Raw genomic sequence first — 27,221 nt, forward strand, 5'->3', positions numbered from 1 at the left:
GGGAACACAAGCAGGGGAGTTGGAGAGGAAGAAGCAGGCTCCCAGCAGAGAAGCCTGATATGGGGCTCGATCCCAGAACACTGGGGTCACGCCCTGAGCTGAAGGCAGATGCTTAACGACTGCGCCACCCAGGCGCCCCACCGTCTTTATTTTTAAATTAAAGGATGAATATGGTGGCTAACTGAACACAATTTAAAAAATACATACATACATAAAGGGATGAGACACATAGCAGTACCTTATCTTGACTTATAAAAATTAGAAATAGTAAACACCAGAGAGCAGAAGACTAGGAAGTAAGAACTTACTGCCTTAATCCCTCTTAAAGAAATAAAATCATTTGATTTTATTTGGAAGACTAAGAAGGACCAGGGGTTTATCTCCTCCTTAAAGAAAAAGGTATACACTGTAAATATATACAGTTTTGTCAATCATACCTCAATAAAGCTGAGGGTAAGGGGGAGTAAAATCTACAAAAAAAAAAACCAGACAAAAAACAAATAGGCAAAAGTTACTGAAAAAACAATACTATGGGATAACCTTTCCAGTGCTATATATGGACTGAGCAGCTTACTGCTTAATCTTTAACCTAGACAACTGGAACAAAATTAAATTATATATTTTTTTCACCTCAGGATACTTATAGCAACATAGAAACACCTATATTTTCAGTTATGATAAAAATACAACTCAAACTCTTAAGACACATAAACTTTCCAACAAGCCCTGCTCTCACAGCTAAGCATGAAATTAAAATTCATTTTTTTCTCATCTGTCGTAAAAAGAATAAGATGCCCTGAAAGAATGCAGCAGCTTGGTTTAGAGGTTACCCAGAAAATCTCCTACAATCTTCTCCTTTCCCACGAATGCTTAATTAGAAACAGGAATCATCACCTCTCCTGCCCCACTGATTGTGTTTGGGCCAGGCAACTCTTTCCAACTGATAGCCTTCATGACTGAAGCAGGTCTAGGAAAAGCGTCCAGCAAATGCAAGCAACCTAAGAGAGCACTAGTAGCTAGAAGGCCGGAGCCTTGAAGGCTGATCTCACTCACTTCCAAACAAAGTTCATCTCTCACACACTCTAATATTCCCACCACGGCACCCCGAGTCAAAGGAAAAAGTGAAAGCCATCAGAACTTTAACCCTTCCAGAAGATTATGGACTATTTTTCCATTAGTCACAATACATGGCATTAACAGCCTCTAGGAATCCAGATGGAGAATGCTCTCTAGTAATTCCAGGGATAGAAAATCTCTTTTAACTTCAGAATGATACAATTTTATAGGACTCTTTAGAGCTTTGCCAAAGAAGTCAGTAAGACAATGACAATCTGGCAACTCTTTTAACTTCAGAATGATACAATTTTACAGGACTCTTTAGAGCTTTGCCAAAGGACTCAGTAAGACAATGACAACCTGGCAATGAATAGCAGAAAATTACTCTTTATGCTACCAAAATTTCTCTGAAAATTAAGTGGGTAAGAAAAGGAATAAGAAAAGAAAAAGAAAGAAAAGATAAGAATGTAAAGAGTGGTGATTAAAAAAAGATGTAATATATTAAGATCCAATAATCAGATATCCCCATTTCTCAATGAAGCAACAAAGTGTATTAAATACCTGAAGCAACTAAGCTATGACAACCAGGAGGAGAAACCAGGATGAATTAACATCTAGCTCCAACAACTAGGCTGCTGAATTATTTATCAATGGTAACTCCATGAAGCAGCCCTGTCTCAAATAAAAACAAGGAAGGCCAATCAGGAACTTGGCTTTCATAGATGCTTCTCTGACACAGCATCTGTTTCCTTCTGTTCCCATGGAGTACTGGACAGACTGTCCAAATTATTTTAGTATCCTTGAGAAATCATATGGTCCAATCCTCTGACTCTAAGCAGAACTGCTGTCAAGTAGCAAGAACACATATGGAGCTCTGAATCCACAACATCATAGCAAATTCCAATACATTTCTGAGTAATGAACAAATGGAGGACTGGAGACTGATGGAGCAGGGAAGTTTAAGTTGTAGCCCATAACACCTACTGGAAGGCTGCAACCAAGCTAAAAAATCAGCCTGCTCACAGAGAGGCTCTTTCAGAGGACATCGAAGTAAAGATCAACTCCCTGCCCTAAAGCAGAAACCTGTTAGTCAGCAGCCCTGCCTAAGCTCACAGAAGTCCTGATCGACTTTTCTGTTATCTCATTCTTAAATACAAATGGGTTGCAATTTATTATATGTGTGCTATATGCCTCAATTAAAAAATTATATATAGACATGCAAGAGTCAGCACACGATACTCCAGATAATTAAATTTAAACTGCAGACACAAAACACTGTAATTCATATCCCCAGAGACTCAAGAAGCTATCTCAATCACACAAAAAGGAATGCTGTGTGAGAAGTACCACTAACAAGAAAGAGCTATGAAGATAGGCTCCATGGAATGATGGCTGTGCAGAGGCCAAACAAGCAATAAACCAGACTGCAGCAAGTGAGAGGACAGAGGACCGGAAGACAAAAGGGTCCACGACAAAAGGTTTACAGGTTCGATACTATGCTTGAAAAGCTGGAAGAAAGAGATGTTATGAAGATACACAATGCAAGAAAAAAAAAAGAAAGGCCATTATAGAAACTCCAGAAAAAACAAAAGACTCTGTAAGAAAGAAAATATAATCATTTGTATTCTACTGGCTCTACATATTTGGTCATAATATGCATAGAAAGTTTTGCAAGGCTTTAGTTGACAGAACAATAAATTAAGGCACATTATCTAAATTTACAAAGATAATCAACATAGGAAGAAAAAACCTCATGACCTAACTATCGGAGAATATCAAGTAGGAATGGTGGCGTACATAAACTGTTACTTAAGTCACAGCACAAAGTTAAAAAGATAATATCTACAATTGGTTAAATCAATAAATACCATATTATTTAGAAATATGGAAGCAGCAAAGTAACTGAAACTAGAAGGAGTTAAAAATGATTCCCTCTAGGAATTTTAACTATGTGCTTTATTATTTTAATAAATTAAAAAAAACGCATTTTAAAAAAAAGGAGTGAAGACAACACTCTGAATCCCATAATGTGACCACAACTACCATCAGGCACTTGCCTCCACTTTGATGGCACACCGTCCAATGGCCCTCACAGCCTTGCGAACAAAGTCCACATCCACTTCTGTGGCATATTCCTTTAATTCCGCCAGAACCTGTTACAAATCCAGAAGGTACACAATCATTAAGGATTCTCAAACAGCGATTTCATGGCCTAGCTGCTTCTGAAAGCCAGACCTGAAGATCTAAGTGATTTATAAATTTGAATCTGCTTTAAGTCTGACCTGAGCAATGTTGGCTTGGGATGCTAAACGAATCATGATGTCCAATTTCTCTAGTTTCACATAGATGGGATCATTGTACTTCACAAAGAAGACTTTGATTTCCTGCTTCAAGATTTCAGGCCTGTGGTACACAGAAACACATTTATCTAAGGAAGGCGAGACATGTACTGACATAGCCTTCAAAGTCTGTATGAATATCTAATCTGTGCTCCAGCCACTCCACCCCATCCACCAAACCTCACAAATTTCCTTTATACCCCTCTAACCAGATTCCCACCCGGCAGACAATTTTTAAGGGCTAGGGTACATATTGCTAAGAACTGCTGGAAGAACAACAATCTGGCTCTAAACTATGGCCTAAGCCATAAAAGCTGGCACTAGCTGGTACATTACTAGGAGGCCCATCAGGAAACAAACAAAGCTGTAGAACAACACCAAGTGTTTATCGCAGGAACATTCCAAAAGCAACTGTTAGCCTCCCGATGCTGGGCAAGCTGCTCTGCCATACAACATTTTCCTTTCCACATATTCACACTGGCCTCTGTAATACTGATATTGTTAAGCTTAATTCAAAATAATAAGCACTTTAATCACCAATTCATTGTTTCCCAACCTTTTCTGGACAATTAGATTGATATTCCTCAGGGCGACGTACTGCACCTCTGGCTCCCCAGACAGCAAAGTGACAAGCGGAGGGGCCAACTTCTTCAGCAGCATATTGTAGTAGTCAGAGTCCTTGGGTAACAACTCTAGAAACTTCATTAGGACTTTTACCGCTGAAAGCACCACTGCTGAGTTGGCATGAGATAGCCGGGGAGTTACACGCTCACAGATGCTGAGGGCAGAAAAGGAAAATTAACAACCTGAATTATTTCTTTGCTCAATCCAGAGCCCACAGCGTACTGTGTCAGAGTCCCACGGATCAACTATCAAGAAACTAGAGAAACGGTTAGGAAAGTCAAAGCTCCATGTGGAAACAAAACTGGGATCCTGCACTTGCAAAAGCTTCATTCCCAGCAAACTACAGACAGAGGAGGGACATCAGAAGATTCAGGAAATCAGCAATAAGGGATGCCAAACTGGAAGAAAACTAGGCAATACCCAAAAATACCTGAGGCACACACTATTTACCCTCGTGTTTTACAGTCTTCTCCATCTCCCCATATTACGTAAGGGCTCCTTGCCTCACAACCTATTTCTCCTCAACCTATAGGATGTCAAATTAAGTTCTGAGAGTTACTTCATAGTGAGAGATATAAACCGTGACTGAAGGTTTCAAAAGATGCAGGAGGTGAGTTGAGCAGGAAAACAACACCACTCCTTGCCTTCACGATAATAAGAAAATCTCCAAAAGGGTTTTTAAGTAACAGACCACCACTGCAATATTCTCCCAAGCCCTTCCCCTGTTCTCCTAGCCCCTGCCACCTACACTTAAAGGCCTCCCTAAATCTTGAGTATGTAATTATCTGTTGAGGGTTCTTCAGAAATTAACCTGATTTTGATAGCTCTTGGGCAACATGAGAGTCTGGGTGATTATATTCAGTTAAGGATTTATGATAAGTAAGGGGGTTTCTCTCCCTTCCTCCAGTATCTAACTGGCTGATGCCCTGACCTCCCTCAGGTCTTCATACAAATGCCATCTTCTCAGCAAGGCCTTCCCTGACTACCCTTTTACAAAAAACAATTCCTCATCCCCAAACGTCCAGTATTTCTTAGAGCTCCTCTCTACTTTATCTTTCCCGTTAGTGCTTATCATCCTCTGACATATTATACATTGTATTATATATACTTCTGCCCCATTCCTCAGCATAAGTGTTCCGTGAGGGCTACAATTCTGTTGAGAGTATCCTCAGGGCCCAGAACAATGCCTGGCATGCAGCATAGACTCAATAAACATTTGCTAAGTGAATGCACAAATAAGTGTGAGATGACGAGGACCAACAAAAAATCAAATTCTATAAAAAGTTCCTTCCATAAGATACTTGTAATTTTTTTTTTAAAGATACTCGTACTTTTGATAATGGAAAGAAATAATCGAGGAGAGTTTAGTTAAGGTCCTGAGGAACAATTTCCCAGACAAGTGAAGAGAACTTACGTTATGGTAGCTTGAGCTTCAGCCAGGCTAGGAAGGTTCTTATCTACCATAATTAAAATATGTCAACTTTAATGAAGAGCCAACATTTCTTCCGAAGTACTTTACCTAGTACAGTGCCTATATATACAGAACACTCAATAAAAATTGGTGGTAATTTCAACTCTGTAAACTAAAATGTGTGTAGGCATATATGAAATTTAATAGTCAATTTGTGATGGTCAAAGAAAATTTCTAACAGTGAACTTGGTAAAGGGCTGAGCAGAACAACCCAGGTGCACCTTTCAAAATCTTTTCCAAATTCAGACTGACGTGATTTCTGTATCTAATGAAAGACACCATATGTCTTGCAGGCTTCAATACATTTTCTCTACTACTGAATTATAGACATAGTTCAACTCAGTAACTAGTATCAGGCCACTTACTATGCATCTAATAGAACGAAAAGTTTGTCTCTACAGTGAGACACTCAAAAACCTTGTGTGCCAAATGGCCAGAAACTGCTATATGAGAGATGTGGGACCATGATGAGGGAGATTTTAGCAGAAGGTAACTGCAATATTCAAACAAGAAATGAAAAATACACATCTTTTAAGAAGAGCTATTTTTGCCTGGTTCACTCCACCACCTAAATATGTTCCTAAATCCGGTGAGAAAATACCACAGAGATAGCAGTATCTACCCCACAAGCCACTGATTTTTGCCAACATAAGAAACCCTATTCTAATACAGACAGTAGAACTTATTCAAACAGGCAAGTCTCCCAGATGCTATCCAGGGAAACACAACTGACCTCTGAGCCTCCCGGTCATCTTTAGGGTTGTAATTAGACAGGCAGTCCAAGATGAAAATCTGGCCCCATTCAGTGCACTCATTCAGGGCTGTCAGCAGCTTGTTAATGTTCTGTGGGTTCAGATCGAGTAGGTTGCTGTTTGGGTGAGACTCACTGATTTCAGATAATGCTGCTACAGCATTAGCCACCACCTAGGAAAGAAACAGACATGACCTTGATTTACCAAGAACAGTACGATGATAAACAAATACTTAATCTTCTCCGGATCACTTCACAGATCTCAACTCCTAATCATTCCTGAACATTTTACCTAGTCAGCTAGAAACATGAACTGCTTTCAAAACATGTATTAAACCACCAATGATGGCATATATAGTTTTCTTGTGGTCAGGCACCCAGAATCAAAACAATTCATTTATTAGCAGATAGTCACACATAACTTATTATTAAAACATTAATAATTTTAATAGTATTCAACCCTATCATTAGAATAAAAATACATGAACAGTTTAAAGATCAAAGAAGTTTAAACATGTACATTAGGCAGGCAAAGGACGAAAAATTTTAGAGCTGTATGGGTATACGTGTATGGGGGGGGTGATACTGTCAATCATGTCGTGAGTCTCACAGTAAGAAAATGTGAGCTTGAAACCTTAGTTCACTACTGAATGACATGCTGGGAGATGTTCCTCATCTGAAAACTGGGGACAATTTAATCTACCTCACAGATCAGTTTTAGTTTAAGGATCAAATCAGATTACACATGTATAAGTGCTTTCTATAAAGCCTTAGGCAAATTTTAGGTGGTACTATTACCCTAACTCATCAAGAGTTTTTCACATTAACATCTCTGAAACGGAGATGCATTTTATAACAAAGGCCTGTCAGTTGGGGGTGCCTGGATGGCTCAGTCAGTTAAGCTTCCGACTCTCGGTTTTGCCTCAGGTGGTGATCTCAGGGTCATGAGACTGAGTCCGTGTGGGGCTCCACACTCATCGCGGAGTCTGTTTAAGACACTCTTTCCCTCTTCCTCTGCCCCTCCCCCACCGCATGCTCACATGAGCGCTCTCTCAAATAAATCTTAAAAAAAAAAAAGTATGTCAGTTTAATAGGAAGCACATTTCTTTCCAAGTAATACAGAAAACAATAATGCATCTTATAATCAATGCCATCTCAAATCAATGAAATACGGTACATCAAATGTAACTGTTCAGGCAGTACCATATATGAAAAATTGCTACCGAATATAAAAAAGTACACTTGTGGGGTGCCTGGGTGGTTCAGTCAGTTCAGCAACTGATTCTTGATTTCAGCTCAGGGCATGATCTCATGGTTGTGAGACCAAGCCCTCTGTCGGGCTCCACGCTGAGCACGGAGCCTGCTTAAGAGTCTCTCTCCCCCTCGCATCCCCACATGCGTGCACTCTCTCTCAAAAAAAAAAGGTACACCTGAATCCTGACTTACAGATCTGGGAATCCACATTAGTTGCAAGAAAAAAAGTGAATACTCTTTATCAAAATTACAGAGTATTTCTGATATAACTAATACATTTACAGTTGATGATGTTTAAAGTAATTTAAAAATTGCAAAAACACCCCAAAATAAAAAAAACACACAAAAAAACCTATACTATGGCCCTATACAAGTGAATTTAAAGCCACATTAAAAAAAAATAATCTCTATGAACAATGTGGGGCTCAAACTCAACCCCAAGATCAAGAATCACATGCTCTACCAACTGAGCCAGGCAGGCACCCCGAAAACCACACTTTGCAGTGAAGTTCCCAGATGTTACTAAAGACTAGCAAAGTAAGGCTAAACATAAATATTCTCTAAGTATCAATGAGATGTGATAAGAGAGAGCAGCTTCAGTAAGTATACATATTAAAATGTTCTCAAAAACGTCAACTCATGCTTAGTTCTTACTAAAGTCCCTTGCTAAAGGCTTGAGAAACTAAGAGTTGTATAATTATCCTTTTGGCAGCAAGTGAAAAAACATAATAGCTACAATTCAGCTACTGATTTTAGTAGCCACCTTATCTGAGTAGTCTGCAGATTATCCCAGCATTTATCCTAGAAGATAAATGTCTAGAGAATATGATTTTTTAATCACATAATACACTTAACGACAGTATTCATTCTTTCATAAAAGGTAGATGTCACGGGGCCCCTGGGTGGCTCAGTCAATTAAGCAACCAACTCCTGGTTTCAGCTCAGGTCATGATCTCAGGGTTGTGGGATTGAGGCCTAAGTCAGGCTCCTCGCTCAGTACAGAGTCTGCTTGGGATTCTCCCTCTCACTCTCCCCACTCACATGCTCATGCTCTCTCTCTTTCTCTCAAATAAATAAATAAATCTTAAAAAAAAAGTATGATGATACGAATAGAATCATCGTCAGCTATATTTTAGTGATCACAAAATTCCAAGTTGAAAAATCAAAGGCTCCCTTGTAAGTATGATTATAAATATGATATGATTTTACTGTTATTAAGAAAAATCAGGGGCACCTGGGTGGCTCAGTTGTTAAGCGTCTGCCTTCAGCTCAGGTCATGATCTCAGAGTCCTGGGATCGAGCCCTGCATTGGGCTCCCTGCTCCGCTGGGAGCCTGCTTCTTCCTCTCCCACTACCCCTGCTTGTGTTCCCTCTCTCGCTGGCTGTCTCTCTCTCTATCAAATAAATAAATAAAACCTTAAAAAAAAAAAATCAGTAAGAATTATCTAGTCCACCTACCACAAGGTACCATGTATAAACTTCCTTTCTGACTTCATTTTTGTTTGCTATCAACAAGCATGGGATTTAGTGACAAACAAAAAGCATAAAGAGTGAATTACTAATTCCCTCCATCATCTCAGGTGCTTTACAAGCAGGGAAAGAGATTTCCCATGTCCTACACACTTGATAGATCTGATTATGGTATAAAGGATCAAAATGTCATATTGGAAGATCGAATGACTGTTTTCAACTATTACTGCCAACATATGCCCAATCTTAGTTACTGGCTGTCCAAGATAAAATGTTCTACCACAACTTACCATTTCTGCCAGTTAAATCATTTCAGTGTTAAAAAAAAAATTACATGTTAAATATAAAGTCTGTTAATAGGAAATGTAGAAAAAGAAAAGGTCAGAATTGAGGGAATTAAAAAAAGCAATGTGGAGGAAAGAGAACAGAAGGATACTGAACAGAATGAACAATTAGAATTCCTCTGTCATTATCATAGGCAATTGGAAATTAAACCAAGTGTATAATGCAGCTAATGAAGTATATGTTCTGGTGGCAAAATAGGCAATTTCCACTCATTATCACATTAAAACAAAAAAGGAAATAGGGAAAAGTAAATCTAATTAAAAGATCCAGAGAGACCAGATTATAGGATTACATTTAGAAAAGCCTGCATTGAGGAAAGAGATTACTGCCAAACAGTTACTGAGCCAATGGCCAACTAGAGAAAAATGCACCCCCAATAACAAAATTCTACTGTTCCTCTAAAACTTCATGTTCCTTCTTTTCTACCTTTCCACTTTCATCTCCTAATCCTCACAGGCTGTTATGATTTCAGAAACATACCAAGGTGGGCCCATAGGGACTGCTTAACGTTCTCCTGGTCTCACCCTAATGGAAACTTAAAACAAGCTAGTCATACCGAATCTAAAGTAGAGAGAAAAGACTGACTTCAAGACAGCAACTGGGTGGTTAGGGTATACAGGACAACTCACTTATCGATGTTTATGCTGTTTCTTTGGAATTTTGTATTATGTACATAGCACAAATATTGTCTATTTCTAAAAATAAGCTTTAAAAACAATAGATTGAAACTTAAGATTTACTTCCTCTTTCCAGAAAGACTTATCCAAACAATAATTCAATGTCACAAAGAACAAATCTAACCCCTGCGGTAACTATCTTGATATACCCGTGTATTAAAACAAAGGTTATGTCTCTTTCACTTGAACCATCACTTTGAATTTGAACTAAGACTCACATGCATAACATTTCTCCCCTAGAAAACTGGCATTTCTCTTAGGAAACACTGCCAGAAAGAGATCAAGAGCCTTTTAACTATAATCGCAAAAAAAACTACAGTTCTCAATAAAAAGTCTCTTTTTTTTTTTTTAAGATTTTATTTTTAAGTAATCCCTACACCCAACATGGGGCTCGAACTCACAACCCTGAGATCCAGTGTAGCATGCTCCACTGACTGAGCCACTCAGGCACCCCAGAAAGGAGTTTCTAAAGAAGTTTTGCTTAAAAATGGATTTATAAATTGGGTTTCTTAAATGAGTTTTCTCAATACATTAGTTGATTTATAAAAAGTTGGCCATCTAGGTTACAAAGGAAAACATATATACCATAAAAAAATTTTTTTTATTCATCTTGCCTCCCAATTATGGTGTTTCTTGGAGAGACTGCAACTAAACATTCCTCTTCCTACCCCACCACCACAGACCTAATATGTATACTTTATACAGATATTAGACACAAACATCCATACACATACTTATGTACAAAAGCATACATATATAGATGTATATAAAATCACATTCCCTACTAGACAAATCTTTCTCTACCTTAACTACAGACTTCTCTTCAATGTGACAGTTCCTTAAGGACCCTTGCAGTCTGCTGAGCTTTTTTTAAGGTAAGCAATTTGTGATTTACTTATACTATACCTAATAGAGAAGGCTGCACAAAAAGATAAAAGACAGTAACTGCTAGAACATATTGAACACTTACTATGTGCCATTAATCCTCACAGCAACTGAGGTGGTTGCTATCAAAATCCACCTATTACAGATAAGGAAACAGGTGTTTTGTTTTTTTAAGGTTTGTTTACTTATTTATTTGAGAGACAGCATGCATGGGGTGGGGGGGGGAATCTCAAGCAGACTCCCTGCTGAGTGCAGAGCCCTATGCAGGACTCAATCCCAGGATCCTGAGATCATGAGCCAAAATCAAGAGCCAGACCTTTAACTGAATGAGCCACCCAGTCACCCCATGGAAACAGGCTTTAAAAATGGATTTATAAATCAGTTCAGAGAAGTCAGTGACTTGCTTAGTAAACAGCTAGAAAGGGATAGTGCTTGAATATGAACCCAAGGTTTGTGTCTGATTCCAGTTCCTGAGTACTAATCACTCTGCCTCTAGCAGAGCCAAGCTGCCAAGAGCTGTGAACTTTAGCTGGAAGAAAGGGAAGGAAAAATCAGAGTTGGGGGAGGATAATATAATCAAAACATTATTTAGAGGCAAAGGTGACATGCAGATTTATACAAGGAAAAAAATGTATTCTTCTACTTTATATATTCCAGAGATAATCATATCCTGACAGCACTTAAAGAGGCAAGACTGACTATACAGCCATAAAATCTGATTTATAAGCTACCCCTATCTGATATGCATCAATTTTAAGGACATAAATTTTATCTCACTTTTTTAAAAAAAGGAGCAAGCTAGAGCTGCAGATATGGTTAAAATAAAAATGACCCTGAAAAAAAGAACTCGAGACGGGAAATCTAGATCTACAGGGCTGGAATGTCACAGACAGAAGTTCCTTTACGAGAAATCTCTCACTCATTTCCCAGTCCCTTCGAATAACTTTCAACCTGCACCTTCATTTCCATACCCTCAGAACCCAAGACAGAGATCACTTTCCAGTAGTGACTTCCCCCTATTAAGAAATTACTACTTAGAGGACTTGCATTTCCAGCAATGACCTTCAAGGTCACACACTCTGAACAGATTTATACTTCAGTTTTCCTGTTCAATTCACAATCCTTTGGGCTGGTGCCCCTAAAGACTTAATTAAATCTGTGAAAGCGGAATAATTGACCAAAACTATTTATGCTGAAATATACAGGTAGTATATATTTTTATCCTCCTAAAAATCAGCACCATTAGGAATCTTGCTTTCTCCTTCACGGAGCTGCCCCAAATGAGGCATTAAAGCACATGGCAACGTGTAGTTGTTCTGAGCATGTTTCAGTCATTATCGGCTCCCTAAGCACACAATGACTGTGTGGTACCCGTTAATTTTTTCCCCTGAAGTAAGTAAAACTTGGAGCTCATACTTGAATCCAACACACATCCAGAATGCCAGCAGATAATATGCCAACTATATTACATTCTATAATGTGCCATCTTTTCCCCTCATCTTCCCAGGAATAAGGAAGTTGAGTCAACATGGCTCATTATGACAAGAAGCTCTGAATACATGGTAACAAGATTGACAAATAAGACTCAGTAAAGTTCATTACTTAAAGTGGCTTAAGATATGGTCTGACAACAATTATCATATGGTTTCACTCATTTACGGAACATAAGAAATAGCAGGAAGATTGGTAGGAGAAGGAAGGGAAGAATGAAGTGGGGGTAAACAGAAGGGGGAATGAACCATGAGAGACTATGGGCTCTGGGAAACAAACTGAGGGCTTCAGAGGGGGTGGGGGGTGGGGAGGTGGGATAGGCCAGTGATGGGTATTGAGGAGGGCACATACTGCATGGAGCACTGGCTGTTATACGCAAATAATGAATCATGGAACACTACATCAAAAACTAAGGATGTAGTGTATGGTGACTAACATAACATAATAAAAAATATTATTTTTAAAAAAAAGATATGGTCTGACAAAATACAAATATTCTCAAAGCCAAAACACTGCAAGTAGGTATCAACAAGTAGACAAAAGGCACTCCTAACAACCAGAGTTACTTCGCCCACAGACTTTAAAATTACACCAGAGCAAGCTGCGACATGAACAAAACAAAAAATTTATTATCACACCACTTATTATCTCCCTTTTGAGAGCAATGTAATCCCTGCCACAGTAAGAGCCTTGAGATCATCTTAAAGGGGACACTAAGAAAGGAATGAGCTGTGATCTTTTGGGGCACTATGTACAACAGATCCAGTTTTCCAGAAGTTGCTGATGAAAACTGCTTTAAAGGTTTATCCTTGAGGGGCACCTGGGTGGCTCTGTCTGTTAAGCATCTGCCTTCAGCTCTGGTCATGGTCCCAAGGTCCTGGGATCGAGCCCCGCATCAGGCTCTAGGGAGCCTGTTTCTCCTTTTCACTCTGCCATTCCCCCTGCTTGTGCCCTCTGGCTCTCTCTCTGTCAAATAAATAAATAAAATCTTAAAAAAAAAAAAAAAAGGTATATCCTTGAATAATTACCTTTTAAAACCAATTCTGCAATGATGTAGTAACACTGTAAATACACCTAGCTTCATTTGTGGGTAAGCTGCTCTCAGAATTACCCTAAAAAACAATGTCTGGCTTTAAATAACATATACAAAAAAAATTAAATCTTTTAAAAATAAATTTGCAATTGAAAGATTAACCCTTCTAAAATTATTAATATCCAACTCCACAATGACTATGAAATACAGACCATAAATGGTAGTTATCTTATGAAGGGCTTCTTCTATACCAGGTTCAAGATTTAAGTGCTTTGCAAGCCCTCTATCCTTCAATGTTCACAACGATCCTATGATAGAGTCTTATTTATTACTTCCATTTTGTAGATGAGGATACTAAGTTTAGGGAGCCAAGAAATGATAGAACCAGGACACAAACCCAAGTCTTTTTGGCTCCAGAGTCTGAGTTTTAACCACTATGCTATATAGTGTTGGGGGGGGGGGGTATAACATTTTATAATTACAAAGCATTTTTCTGTTTTTAAGATACTTTTCATACAGGGTGAGTCAACTCTTTATAAAAAGAAATGATTAAATGCAATTTGGTATTTTGGATTGAATCCTAGAATAGCAAAAGGCCATTTGTGTTGAAACAGGTGAAATTCAAATAAAATCTGTACTTTAGTTAATGTAGCAGTGCTAATTTCTTAGTTTTGACAAATGTGCCATGGTTATATAAGATGTTAACGTTAAATGAAACTGAGCAAAGAATATATGAGAACTTTTTGTACTATCTGTGCAACTTTTCTGTAAATCTAGAATTATTCCCCCCAAATGAGCATATAAAAAAAAAAAACCTGTAAGTTGGTAATAACAGATAAAAAACTGATAACGAATTTTTTAAAAGAAGTGAGAATCACAGAAAGATTTCCGGAGTTTAATATAAAGGAAAATAAAAACGCCTGCTTCTCCTGTAAGCAGAGACAGAAAAGAATTCAGATCAACCTGTGGGAAATTCAAGAGCTGGGCAGTCAGCCTTATATCAAAGCAGCCTCCAATGATTCTACTTACTCCATTCCTGCAGAAATTAACGGTGGATCCTCTTTTAGTACCAAATATAACATTACTCACTTGGGGGAACCCAGACAGACTGAATATATTACCTCCCACATTGCTGTTATTAAGTGCCCACCACATACTGACGCTCTTGCACACGCCCAAAATTCTACCAGCTCTAGAACTCCTTTATGGACTTCTGGCATGAAGAGCATTATTCATTTCTAATTTCACTTATGTATGAAATTTTACTTTAAAACTCTCCTACTTACTAATATACATTTAGGGGTAAGAGAAATCATATAAAGTACTAAATTAAGTGAGGTCATTATGTTTTTCTATAGGCTTATCTTTAATAGAAAATTTAACATAGCCCACAAGGACATCATTTATATTCTGATAAAAATCTCTGCATTTACAAAGTGATCTAGAGACTTGAGTTTTTCAATATCATCATCTCAGATTGATGACAAACCACAACACAACTTTCTAAGGCCTAAATAAAAACTACAATGATCAGAAAGTATTGTTCCTCTAGGATGATCGGTAGGGGAAGAAAGGGATAAAGAAAGGGGGGGGTAATCAGAACGGGGAATGAAACATGAGAGACTATGGACTATGAGAAACAAACTGAGGGCCTTAGAGGGGAGGGGGGGTGGGGGAATGGGATAGACTGGTGATGGGTAGTAAGGCGGGCACGTATTGCATGGTGCACTGGGTGTTATATGCAACTAATGAATCAATGAACTTTACATCAGAAACCGGGGATGTACTGTATGGTGACTAACATAATAAAAAATCATTAAAAAAATAAAATTAAATTAAAAAATAGAAAAAAAAAAAGAAAAGGATATACAGTTGGTCCTTGAACAATGCAGGGTTAAGGGCACCAACTCCGCTGCACAGTTGAAAATCCATGTATAACTTTTGACTCTCCCAAAACTTAACTACCTACTGTTTGTAGACCAGAAGCCTTACTGACAACACAAATAGTTGATTAACACATATTTTGTATATGTATTCTATACTGTATTCTTACAATAAAGTAAACTAGAAAAAATGTTATTAAATCCTAAGGAAGAAAAAAAAAAAAGAAAGTATTGTTCCTCAATAGCTACAGTTTACTAAGCATTTACCAAGTATCAGGCATAAATTTTTATATTACTCTTCATATTTGAAATAATCGAGTAAAATAGGCATTATTAGATTCATTTTACAGATGAGGAACCTGAAGTTGATTTTAAATAACTTGCTCAAGGCAATGTTTCTAGTGAGCAGCCACACCAGGACTCAAAACAGCAACCACTCTGGCCCTGCAGGCCATATGCTATTTCCATAATCCAAATTTTTTGCAACTTAGCACTACTGGATTTGGGGATGGATAACTGTTTGCTGTAAGGGGCTGTTCTATACACTGTAGGATGTTTAAAGTATCTCTCGACTCTACCTATCAGATGCCAGTAGCACCTCTCCCATTAGTTTTGACAACCAAAAGTGTTCCCATATATTGTCGAATGTCCCCTGGGGATTGCTCCCCACTGCGAACCACTGCCATAATACCATGCTGCTTCTACATGCTGGGGTTGGGGATGGTCACCGAAAAGATGTGACCGCCAAATGACCTGTGAGCTGGAACCCAACCCTTGCCTCGGAGGCTTCTCATCCTATGCCTGTCCTTGAAATGGGGGTTCTGCTTGCCTTTCACCTACATGGTGTATGTGACTGAACCCAGTTCAGGCCTCTTTATAAACTTTTAAAGATTTGGCAAGCAGGTGCGGGGATCCATGCTGCACTGCTACTGCCCAAGGCAGGGTATGTAAGCTCTTTTTGCTTATTAGAACTGTCACCTACCAATCTGGAGTAGCCTGCCTCTTTCTTTGGTCTCTCTCTGCCCTCCACTTAAAGGAGGCTGGTTTCAGATTGCACCAGGGAAGCTCCCAGGAGGGTTACAAACCAACAGCTGGCCAGCCCACATTTAAAGTACACATTTTTTCTGAGAGGTTATTTTCCATAAAACAGCTTTCTAGAATAAGTTCCAATCAAAAGAAGCTGGCGGTTTTAACTAGAACCTCTGCTAAAGGCTATTGTGGGTGAAGCTGAGGCAATTCTGAGAACATATTACTTGTCCAGAACACTCCAAACACAAACAGGCTTTTTTACTTATTTAGTACTTTGTGCTTTGGCAGACAGGTGCAGAGCAGTGCAAGAGGGCTTCCTGCAAGCAGCTCTCAAGAGTGATTGGAAGCAGAACTGAGAAGACTTGGAAGACAGAGAGCAAAGGGGCAAAGTCCCTAGGCCAACGGGACTCAGGAGAATGGAGTTCACAAAAGCCAACACTGCTCAGTGGGGGCTGTTGAGAGAGTCTCCAGAGTGGCAGGCTCTGGCATGAACATGTTAACTGAAGTCAGAATACCTCAGGGGCGCCTGGGTGGCACAGCGGTTAAGCGTCTGCCTTCGGCTCAGGGCGTGATCCCGGCATTATGGGATCGAGCCCCGCATCAGGCTCCTCCGCTATGAGCCTGCTTCTTCCTCTCCCACTCCCCCTGCTTGTGTTCCCTCTCTCGCTGGCTGTCTCTATCTCTGTCGAATAAATAAATAAAATCTTAAAAAAAAAAAAAGAATACCTCAAAAGCCTTGGAGGGGAAAAAAAAAATATGGTAAGGAGGGAAAATCGTCATGTGCGGGCAAAAAGCTACAGAATAGTCACCATCGCTCAAAAGCGCGTTTTTTTTCTTATAAATATACACGTAGTGGAAATTTTAAAAATTCTGATATCTGTGAAGAAATCATCGGAGCTATTTTCCTGTAGCTTCAAAGTGGTTCCTCATTCTGAATACAGGTTTACTTTCAAAATAACGAATAACAAAATCTGCATCTGAAAATAAGTTTGGCTCTAATTCTCTCAGAAAAGATTGTACTATATGAGTTTGTACAGCTATCAAAGGAATCAGGACACTTTCATTTAATATTGTAGCGATAACGTTAAGCTTTGGCTAACGTCTACCTCATGACGACAGGAGCAGCAGCCATCACCCTCGTGAGCTCCCATAAGCCGAATATGTGCTTTTTTATGCAACAGCTCAGTAAATACTCCCAAGACCTTTCTACAATGGCTCCCCTCATTCAACAGAAGAGGAAACAACTCAGGGAAGTTGAGCCAGAATTTAAGAGAGAATTTTTTTACTTCAAAGTCTATCTTTTCTCTTTCAACAAATAGTATTTCACTGAAAGACTGCTCTAACTGGTATAAACGACATAACTGCAGGAAAATGAGGTGTGATTCCCCCCCAGAAAGGGAATGAAAACACACTAAAGTTCTCTTACTTGCAGCAAGGTACACTACCCCCAGGAATCAGCCTGGAGATCCACATAACCCCAAAAGTATTCAGATCCTGATCAACATTTTCCTCTCCGATTTCAGTCACTTCTGCATGTGTTCTGGTGCTCTTACATCTAGGATGCCCTTCTGAAGTGAGCTGTAAGAAAATTACTAAAGCAGAACCCCCTGGAAACGTTCATTTGCTTTGCAAGAGATTCTAAAATTTGTTGGTGCAGTGCTGCCACCATGTGGAACAACTTCTGAAAAAGTGGAACAGAACTACCCCTCAAGAGCAATAAAAGAGGACTCCTACCCATTATCAGAGTAAGAGGATTGAGAGGATTTCCACAGGAAAACAGATTAAACGCCTTCATATGTTCAAAAATTTAACCATTTTGAGAAAATAAAACAGTTCTAAATGTGTATGTGTGAACATACACACTTAAATCCTATCGTATACATACATCCATGAAGGCAGTGACCAGTAATGGGTACTGGGACTCAGAACTAGGTTAGAATCCTGGCTACATTACCACTAGCTGTCTGACTTTGGGAAAACTGCCTGAGTGGTCATTTCTTGATCTTGAATATAGGATAACCTCTACTTCACTGGGAAGATATGAGAACTAAGTAATATAGCTAAAAGCATCTATCTGGCATAGAATGCAATTAAATTCAAACTCCCTTTTTCCTAATGACACATGGTCATCATAAGCCTTAGGAACTTCTCAGGTGTTTGAGCCACTACATTTTACATTCATGCACGCATCTGTTTCCTATCAACAGTATTTGACCCAGCTGACAAAAAAGGAAAATCAGTGGTCCAAATGTCAGTTGTAACACTTTTTGGTAAAAAGCAGGACACGCATTTGGATATGAAAAGTATGGGTTCAAGGGGCGCCTGGGTGGCTCAGTCGTTAAGCGTCTGCCTTCAGCTCAGGGCGTGATCCCGGTGTTCTGGGATCGAGTCCCACATCGGGCTCCTCTTCTGGGAGCCTGCTTCTTCCTCTTCCACTCCCCCTGCTTGTGTTCCCTCTCTCGCTGGCTGTCTGTCACATAAATAAATAAAATCTTTAAAAAAAAAAAAAAAAAAAAAAAAAAAAAAAAAAAAAAAGAAAAGTATGGGTTCAAGATCAAAAGTAGGCGTGTATGTCTGTTGGCTATCTTAATCCACGCTTTTTAGTTCTTCACTACAACAAGCATGAAGAGTTCAAAAAATGATTTGAATATGAGTAAGGCCAGGAAAAGAGTAGGGCAAGCAAGGCACAAACTTAAGGAGGCACCCCACTTTCAGGCTTGAGCGGGTAGAGAGTTGACACCTAACAAAGACCTGAATGTGAGGATCACCTTAAATTTTGCACCGTGTGTGCCTTGCTAGTACGCAGTTGAACAGTATCAGGGAAAAGTTCTGCTACTCAGAAATCTGACGAGAATCAGAAAGATTTTCTATTTAGAGGGCAACAGGTCCAATGATAATTAATGCTGATACCTGCTCTAGGGAAACTGGCAATAAAGACAGTAAAACAAAAGTCATTCCCTGAAACAGTTTCTCAAAATCTATCAAGTAACCTTAAATTTTCTCTAAAAGTTTTCTCAAAGGTAATTGTGAAAATCCAAATCACCTTCTGATCTGTTGTAGTAAAACCAGGTTAAGAAATTTTAGAGGATTATAGTTCACTATAATGTTATATTACATTCAAAGAGACCCACTGATGTTGCCTGTTTAAATTCCATATATGTTGGTATGCCATGGGAGAAAAGAGCTAAAAACAAGACTGGCATGTGTTGATAACGATTGAATCTGATGATGGTAAATGGGTTCATTTTATTCACCTATTGTTTTCATTTAGTCACTCTAATTTTGAATATGTTTGAAAATTCCCATAATAAAAAGTATAAATAAATATATGTATAAATATGTATATTACTTGAGAGTATGATAGGCTGGACAAAAACCAGCCCTTCCTCCACAATGAAAACTTAAAGTAAGTAGGCTTGTTCTGGAATCGTTCCATCCTCTCAACTCATCTGGATAAAAATCTAAGTGCTTGGGTACGACAAACAAAACAAAACGACTCTTTACCAAACCATCAGTTAGCCCCTATCTCTGACCATCTAATTTCACAGGTTCTATTTTGAAGAATTTACATTGGTGTAAAAAAAATGCCTTTTTCTCCCCAAACTGGAATTATCTATGAGTTAGGACTCACTTTCACCTCGCGCCATTCCACATTCTCAGCTCCACTGAGTATTTGAGTGCATGATATCTCATTTACCTGGAAGCCTGAAACTTGGAGCAAGGAGCCCAAACCCTTATCTTCTCATTTGTCCTCAAGTAGAAAATTTCAAAGACAGTTGCTCAGGGTAACAGTGACTCAAAAGCAACACCAAAACACAACTTGGGACCAGCTGAACATTCTATAAAATAGATACTAATGCCTTATAAATTTCTTTCTTTACGGAATTAAAAATAAAAAGTGCCACGTGGTTCTACTTGAGGAAAAAAAGGAAAGGCTGAATCTTCTAATACTGGTGATGATTACCTATCAGAAGTCATGGTTTAAGCACATACACACCCACACCAGCTTCTGTGCCTAGAAACTGGCTAGAAGGTTCCTGATGGTAGTTAGTACCACAGTACCTTAAAAAAAATGTGGTTTGCTTCATCCTTTGACCTTGATACTAAACTTGAAAGATAATAAACAGAAGCCAAGGTTACTCAAAGAATAAGATGAGCCAAATGAAATATCAAAACAGAGATATGAGCACATGATTTGCAAGTGAGAGACAATGTCTATTTCAAGGCAAATCCCAACTCAAGGCAAGTTCCAGAAAGTTCAATAAAGAAAGTATTCAGAGGTGATCCACTGGTTAACTCAAAGTTAATCACCTCCAAGTAAATACTGCATTGGGCAAAAAGGGGAGAAAAAGTGGCCATATTCCTCCATCTTCTCAATAATGGTACCTAGTGATCAATCACTCCATTCAAATGAGCTCGTTACCAGCAGAGTTAACATACCACTTGGGACTTTCTCCCCTTCATTATATAGACAAAGTTAAAAATATTAATAAGAGAAATAAAAGGTCCCCAAACTCTAAGGTATTATGTTCTAGCTGCCAAACATTTAGAACATAAGTTGGCAAAAAGAATTTTATCCTAGAATTTTCCTGTAGAAGAATGCATTACAATAATCAGGCAATAAATATAACTTTGTTTCTATTCCCACACTACCAGAAAAGACCACAAACATCTGAAGAAATAATCTTTTAAAAACTGATATAAATTTAAGGTAAAGCCCTCTTAAAAAATGATGAAAGAACTGGTTTCTGAGCAAATACAGGGGTAGTATGATACAAAGGTTTGCTTTAAGACCCTTGTATTTTAGTACTTGGTTTTCATTTCAGAAAACACCTACCGTGTGAGACATAATCTGAGGGACACACAGAATTCATGTTTCTCATAGCTAACCTATGTTTCAATGCCCCAAAGATTTGTTTTAAACATGCTTTTAAAAGGAACCCATTTTAAGTACTGCTCTCTTTATAAAGGCAGAAGCTTATTACCATTGGATTTGAATCTGCTATGAGATCCCGCAGAGAATCCAGAAATCCCTGATCTTCTACCATTTGGGCATTGATATCATGGAGTTTTGCCACACAGACTGCTGCTGTTTTCCGAACATAGGGATCTTCATCCTTCAAGCACTTGCGGAGAGGCTCACAGAGATATTCTGTAATCTTGTCCACCCGGATGCACCCCATGGTCCTGACTGCCAAGGCTCGAATCAGAGGATTGGGATCTTCACAGTCCTTAAAAAAAGAAAAGAAAGAAAAAAAAGAAAAGAAAAGAAAAGAAAAGAAAAGAAAAGAGAAAAGAAAATCATTGACAACTATAGGCGTACATGGTGACTAAAAGTAAACAGTCTAGTTTCTACAAGCCACAAAAGAATATTTACTTGATGTAAGCTTCCAGTTATATTCTACATCAGAACACTAATCTCCCATGCTATTGTTTCTTAAGTACAAATCTTATGTGCCTATTTAAGAGCTTAGGTTAGGAATTCATTTAACTGTTTTACACACACAATGAAGAAATGCCCAGTAGGTTTCATTCCAGGGCTAGGCAGCAGCTTAGTGAGCTGGCATTACCATCCCCATGGCCATTAGTGGACATGCCTTAACAACAGGGAAAAAAAGAGGAATTGGAAAGATGTGTCCCACTCCAGAGTCAGCCTGCAAATATCAAGCAGAAACAAAAGAGGGCTGGACTTTCTGAGGCCTACAGCCAAGAAAGCAAAGGAAAACAGAAACTGGTTTAGGCCTGACCTAAGTTCCTGGAGTTAAGGAGCAGAGAGGGCCCTCTGAGGTACATTCTCCCCCACTCCCTTTTTTTTAATGAGGGGTTTGTTTGTTTATTTATTTATTTATTTATTTATTTATTTAAAAACAATCCCCACATCCAACATGGGGCTCAAAGTCATTACCCCAAGATCGAGAGTCGCATGCTCTACCAACTAAGCCAGCCAGGCGCCCAATTCTTCTTTATTAGCAATCCAAATACAGCATAAAGAGAAAACTCCTTAAATTGCCCTACATTAAAAAATTTATTTAAACATTATAAACCTATGTACATGCTAACTTCCAAAAAACGTAAACTAAGTTATCTTTCCAATGATGTAGTCCATCTATGAAACACCAGACAGAAAGAATGAAATGTCATGTTCTCTCTAATTCTGGACGATATAGCTAAACACAGGAAAAGAACAAAAATTCCATGAGAAGGAAGAAAGCACACTGTTTATTTTTCAAAATAGTCTAATAGAAGCTAATTTAAAAAAAATTTTTTTTAATAGAGACTAAATTTCTGACAGAGAAAAAAACACCAGTAAAAAAAAAAAAAAAAGATACATATGATATACATTAATAGGAACAACCTCATTATTATGTCCATCAAATCTAATGATGGGAAAAATCTGACTGCATGTTTAATAATAAGAAATTTTTTAATGGTCAATTTTTTTATGATGTGACAATGGTACCGTAGCTATGTTTAAGAGATCTTGGGGCGCCTGGGTGGTGTAGTTGGTTGAGTGTCAGACTCTTGGCTTCAGCTCAGGTCATGATCTCAGGGTTGTGAGATCGAGCCCCGAGTCTGGCTCTGTGCTCAGAGCGGAGTCTGCTTAAGACTCTCTCTCTGACCTCCAACCCCCCTGACTCCCACCCCCCACCCGCACATGCACCCACACTCTCTCTCACCATAAAGAAATTTTAAAAAAGAGACCTTATTCTGACAAATATAAGGATGAAATGATTTTTCATCTTTATGATGTATGGGATTTGCTTTAAAATTATCCAGTAAGAAGTGGGAGTTAGGAAAGCATATATGGGGAGAATAAATTAAACAAGACTGGTCATGGGTTGGTAACTACTGAAACTACAAGATAGCGATTTAGGAATTTATAATACTATTTCCTCTACTTGAATATGTTTGGAAGTTTCCATAATAAAAAAAAATTGAGTGTTAAGAACTATTAAGTAAAACAAAATAGAAGTAGTCACTCCTGCAGTTTCCACTATTTCTGACCCATAAGCATAGTTTCTCCAAAGATAAAACAGATAAAGCCCAGGTTACTGAAACTGCAATGATACGCCTAACCTTTGTCAGACTGGGAAGGTAAAACACTGAGGTTTCTTCACCTGGCTTTTTTTTCCCATCTGGCAAGGATTCACCAAGACCAGCTAACAGAAGGCTCTCCATATGGTTTGAACTGGATGACGAATGCTGGCATAAAGAATGCTTAAAAACATGAACACTCCTAGTTACTGCCAGTACTTCTCTAGAGGTCCTCTTTTAGAACAGAGGTTGCTTATTTGCAATGCAGACATTAACTATATCAAGAAACACTTCTGAAAATCAGGTTAGTTGGGGCAGATGAGACTGGTCTTGAGTTCCTGGAGGGGGAATGTTACCTTCACAAAGCTGTTGACAGCCATGATGGCCATGTCTGGCTGACTCTTGGCGTAGTTCATCAAATAGAGATAAACAAGCTTCTTTAATTCTAGGTTGTCGGTTTGCATACAGTTCACTACATCTGGAAAGAGCGAACTGAGAAGAGAAAAGAGAAAAGGAAAATGAATAGATGTTGGTGCCAAGATACTGGACTGAACATGAATGGCCTTATTTTACAAAGTGATCTGATGCAAGGAAATATATCCCCACAGTGGTAACAATTAACACTGAAATGAATTTCTAAAGAAACTATAGTCCTGGTTCCAAGAAGGTCTCTAAAAATAGATTTAAGAAACTTTTCATTACAAACATTTTCTAACGAACAAAAGTAGAGTAGTATAACGAACCCAATGTATCCATCACCCAGCTGCAAAGAATCATTAATACACATCCAATCTTGTTTCATACATATCCTCAATCCATTCTCTCTTCTCCCATCCCTATTCCATCTAATTGCTCTGGATTTTTTTTTTTAAGTAGGCTCCACGCCCCGCATGGAGTCCAACATGGGGCTTGAACTCACGACCCTGAGATCAAGACCTGAGCTGAAATCAAGAACTGGACACTTAACTGACTGAGCCACCCAGGAGCCCCTGCTCTGGATTATTTTTTAGCTAAATCCTAGACATTATATAATTTCATATATATTTTAGGGCATATCTTTAGGAATCCTGTTTTAAAAAGCACAATCTTTATCACGCACAAAAATTAACAGTAATTCTACATATCAATTCATTCCAGGTTCAAAGCACTATGGTTGCTATAATGTTCGTGTTTTAATGTTCATATGTTTCAATGTTTTAATGTTCATATTCTTCTATCATTGGCCAGTAGGAACTTACTCAGCCACCTTCTGAGTCCCTGTGATGCAATCTTGCGTTTTCACCAGTTTCCTCACTTTCTGGTAAGACATGATGCTCCATACAGGATTACTTGGCACATTTCTAATCTCACAACTGAAACCAGCCATTTTTCTAAGAAGTCCTGATTCCCTTCTAGAATTTGTTTCTTTATTCTTAATGTTACAAACTCAGACAAATGAAAATTTGAGTGTCCTCAAATATAAAAGGAGCTTACACTTTTCCCAGTTCAAGTCATTTCATGATTTACTACTCTCTTATAAAGCCCAAGGAGAGTGGCTTTAGTTTGGAATGGCTTCCAAACCATTAGTTTGGAAGGATAGCTTATCTGATTTTAAAGCTGTATTTTTTAAGTACAGGTTAACTATAATTTTATGAGAGATTGGTAATTAACCTTTCCCCTAAGGCTTTATGAGAGTACTATATAAATTTTATATACTTTTTTCAAAAATTTATTTTAGAGAGAGAGAGAGAGCATGAGTGGGAGGGGCAGAGAGAAGGAGAGAGAATCCCAAGCAGACTCCATGCCGAGTGTGGAGCCCTATGTGGGGCTTGATCTCACAACCCTGAAATCATGACCTGAGCTGAAATCAAGAGTCAGATCCTTAACCAACCATGCCACCCGGGCACCCCTAAATTTCCTAAATTTTAAATACTTAACATCTTACTACAAGTACAGAAAAAGCAAATGTCAGTCTATTTTTATAGGAAAGAGATGACTGAAATAACTAGTCACATGGTATAGCTCCTATACACACACACATTAAGCAGAAAGTTGTTCACAAAAAGGGAGATGGATTGCAAAGCCAAAGAATCCACCTTATCTCCAATGAACCAATGATTCTGCTTTGAAAGTCATTTAACCTGAATGTACATACCTACTGTAGTTTCATGCACATGTAGATATTCAATAAACACTAATTAACACTCCCCAAAAATGAATGTTCTTTCCATTTCCTAGAGTAACTCATGGGCAAAACAACTGTAAAACCAGAAAATAAATGTGACATATTAACCAACAGTAAATTTAAGATCCTGAGTAATTTAATTCCAACAACCTGCACAAGATCAGGAAGATCTTGATCAAAAACAAGTTCTAGAGGTAAAAACTGTTAAGTACCAACCTATAAAGCTAGAAACCTGAGCATTCCAATATGGTAGTCACGAGTCATATGTAGCTACTCACTGGCCATGTGGCTAGTCTGAACTAAGATGTGATTGGATCCTGAAGACTTAGTACGAAAAATATAATGTGGGGTGCCTGGGTGGCTCAGTCGGTTGAGCGTCTGCCTTCAGCTCAGGTCATAATTTCAAGGTCCTGGGATCGAGCCCTCAGTCAGGCTCCTTGCTCAACAGGGAGCCTGCTTCCTCTCCGTCTGCAGCTCCCCCTGCTTGTGCGCTCTCTCTGTCAAATAAATATCTTTTTCTAAAAAAAGAAAAATATAGTGTAAAACATCTCATTGATAATTTTTATATTGATTTAATGCTGAAATGGTACTTTGAGTATACTGCATTAAGTAAAATATATTAAAATTAATTTCATCTATATTTTACTTTTTAATTTGGCTATCAGAAAACTTAAAATTATATATGTGGCTTATTGCTATCAAACGGCACTGAACTTGAAGTTACTTGCAGGGGAGACTGAAATATGATAACCTACGAATACCTAATCTCTATTTATTCTGCTTCTCTGAGCTATCTAGGCACAGTACAAACCCCATCTCCTCCAAGAAGTGTTCTTCAACTGTTCCTATTTACATGGATCTCTCTTTTGTAGAACTCTTATTGCCTTTAATATATACATTCTAGTACCTAATTACAAAACTATATTTTACTATTCCCTAATTTTTCAAATTTTGGGTCTCTTCAACTAGACAGTAAGTGCAATGAAGGCTAAGAGACATCTACTATCCTTTTTAAATTGTGATGTGTGGAATAGCATAAGCACAAGATAAATCATCAGCAACTAATAGATTAACAAGTAGTATTTACCAAGCATACAATAGGAAACTCAAAGAGGTTTAACTTTTCTAGGATACAGAAATAACCTGGGTGAGAACACAAAAGCCCCACTAATGAAATATGTTGACTTTTACCAGCTCATCAGTACTGATGCTCTCAATCTAGATTATTCCTTGGCAAAAATAGCCCATCAGTGACTAGATCGATCCTGGGTAGGAAAACTATAGCCCATGCACCAAATACAGCCCGCCACTACTTTTGTATGAGCTATAAGCTAAAAGTGTTTTTTAGACGAACATTTAAAAGTGATTTGATAGAGAATATTAACTTTAGACCCCAATTAAACAAAATGTTATGCCCCAAAAAAGAATTCTAATCTTCTCATTAGATCTGTAGTACAAAAATATTATACTTAAGTTTCATCAACAAATTGTGGAAAATTGGTCTCTTTCTTGTTATATAATTACCTATATAATATCTTCAGGTTTTTTTTTTTGCCTCTTAGCATGCTAAGCCTAAAGTATTTACTTTCTTGCCCTCCCAGAAGAAGTGTACCAACCTCTGAGATAGATAGCAACAGAACAGCAAGTTAAGAACCAAATTCTTATATTTTAACAAATAAAACTCCAATAACAAAAGGCACCTCAGAGCAGCAGC

The 27,221-nt window shown here is 38.3% G+C and overlaps 1 protein-coding gene across 5 annotated transcripts in view; it reads right to left on the reverse strand.

Moving 5' to 3' along the window:
* Nucleotides 1-27,221, reverse strand: part of AP2B1 (adaptor related protein complex 2 subunit beta 1) — a 125,312-nt gene that overhangs the window by 78,372 nt on the left and 19,719 nt on the right. For all 5 annotated transcript variants that reach the window (XR_008961321.1, XM_057318289.1, XM_057318290.1 and 2 more), the window contains exons 4-9: nt 23,700-23,835; nt 21,294-21,539; nt 6,224-6,414; nt 3,952-4,173; nt 3,339-3,459; nt 3,114-3,209 (exon numbers count right to left, since the gene is read on the reverse strand). Coding sequence is in view for 4 of the 5 variants with exons in the window: in XM_057318289.1 (XP_057174272.1) it covers nt 3,114-3,209; nt 3,339-3,459; nt 3,952-4,173; nt 6,224-6,414; nt 21,294-21,539; nt 23,700-23,835 (1,012 nt within the window). In the remaining variant the exon portion in view is untranslated. The remainder of the gene's footprint in view (nt 1-3,113; nt 3,210-3,338; nt 3,460-3,951; nt 4,174-6,223; nt 6,415-21,293; nt 21,540-23,699; nt 23,836-27,221) is intronic.

The sequence above is a fragment of the Ursus arctos genome, unplaced genomic scaffold (assembly GCF_023065955.2).
Source record: "Ursus arctos isolate Adak ecotype North America unplaced genomic scaffold, UrsArc2.0 scaffold_24, whole genome shotgun sequence".
Taxonomy (NCBI): Eukaryota; Metazoa; Chordata; class Mammalia; order Carnivora; family Ursidae; genus Ursus; species Ursus arctos.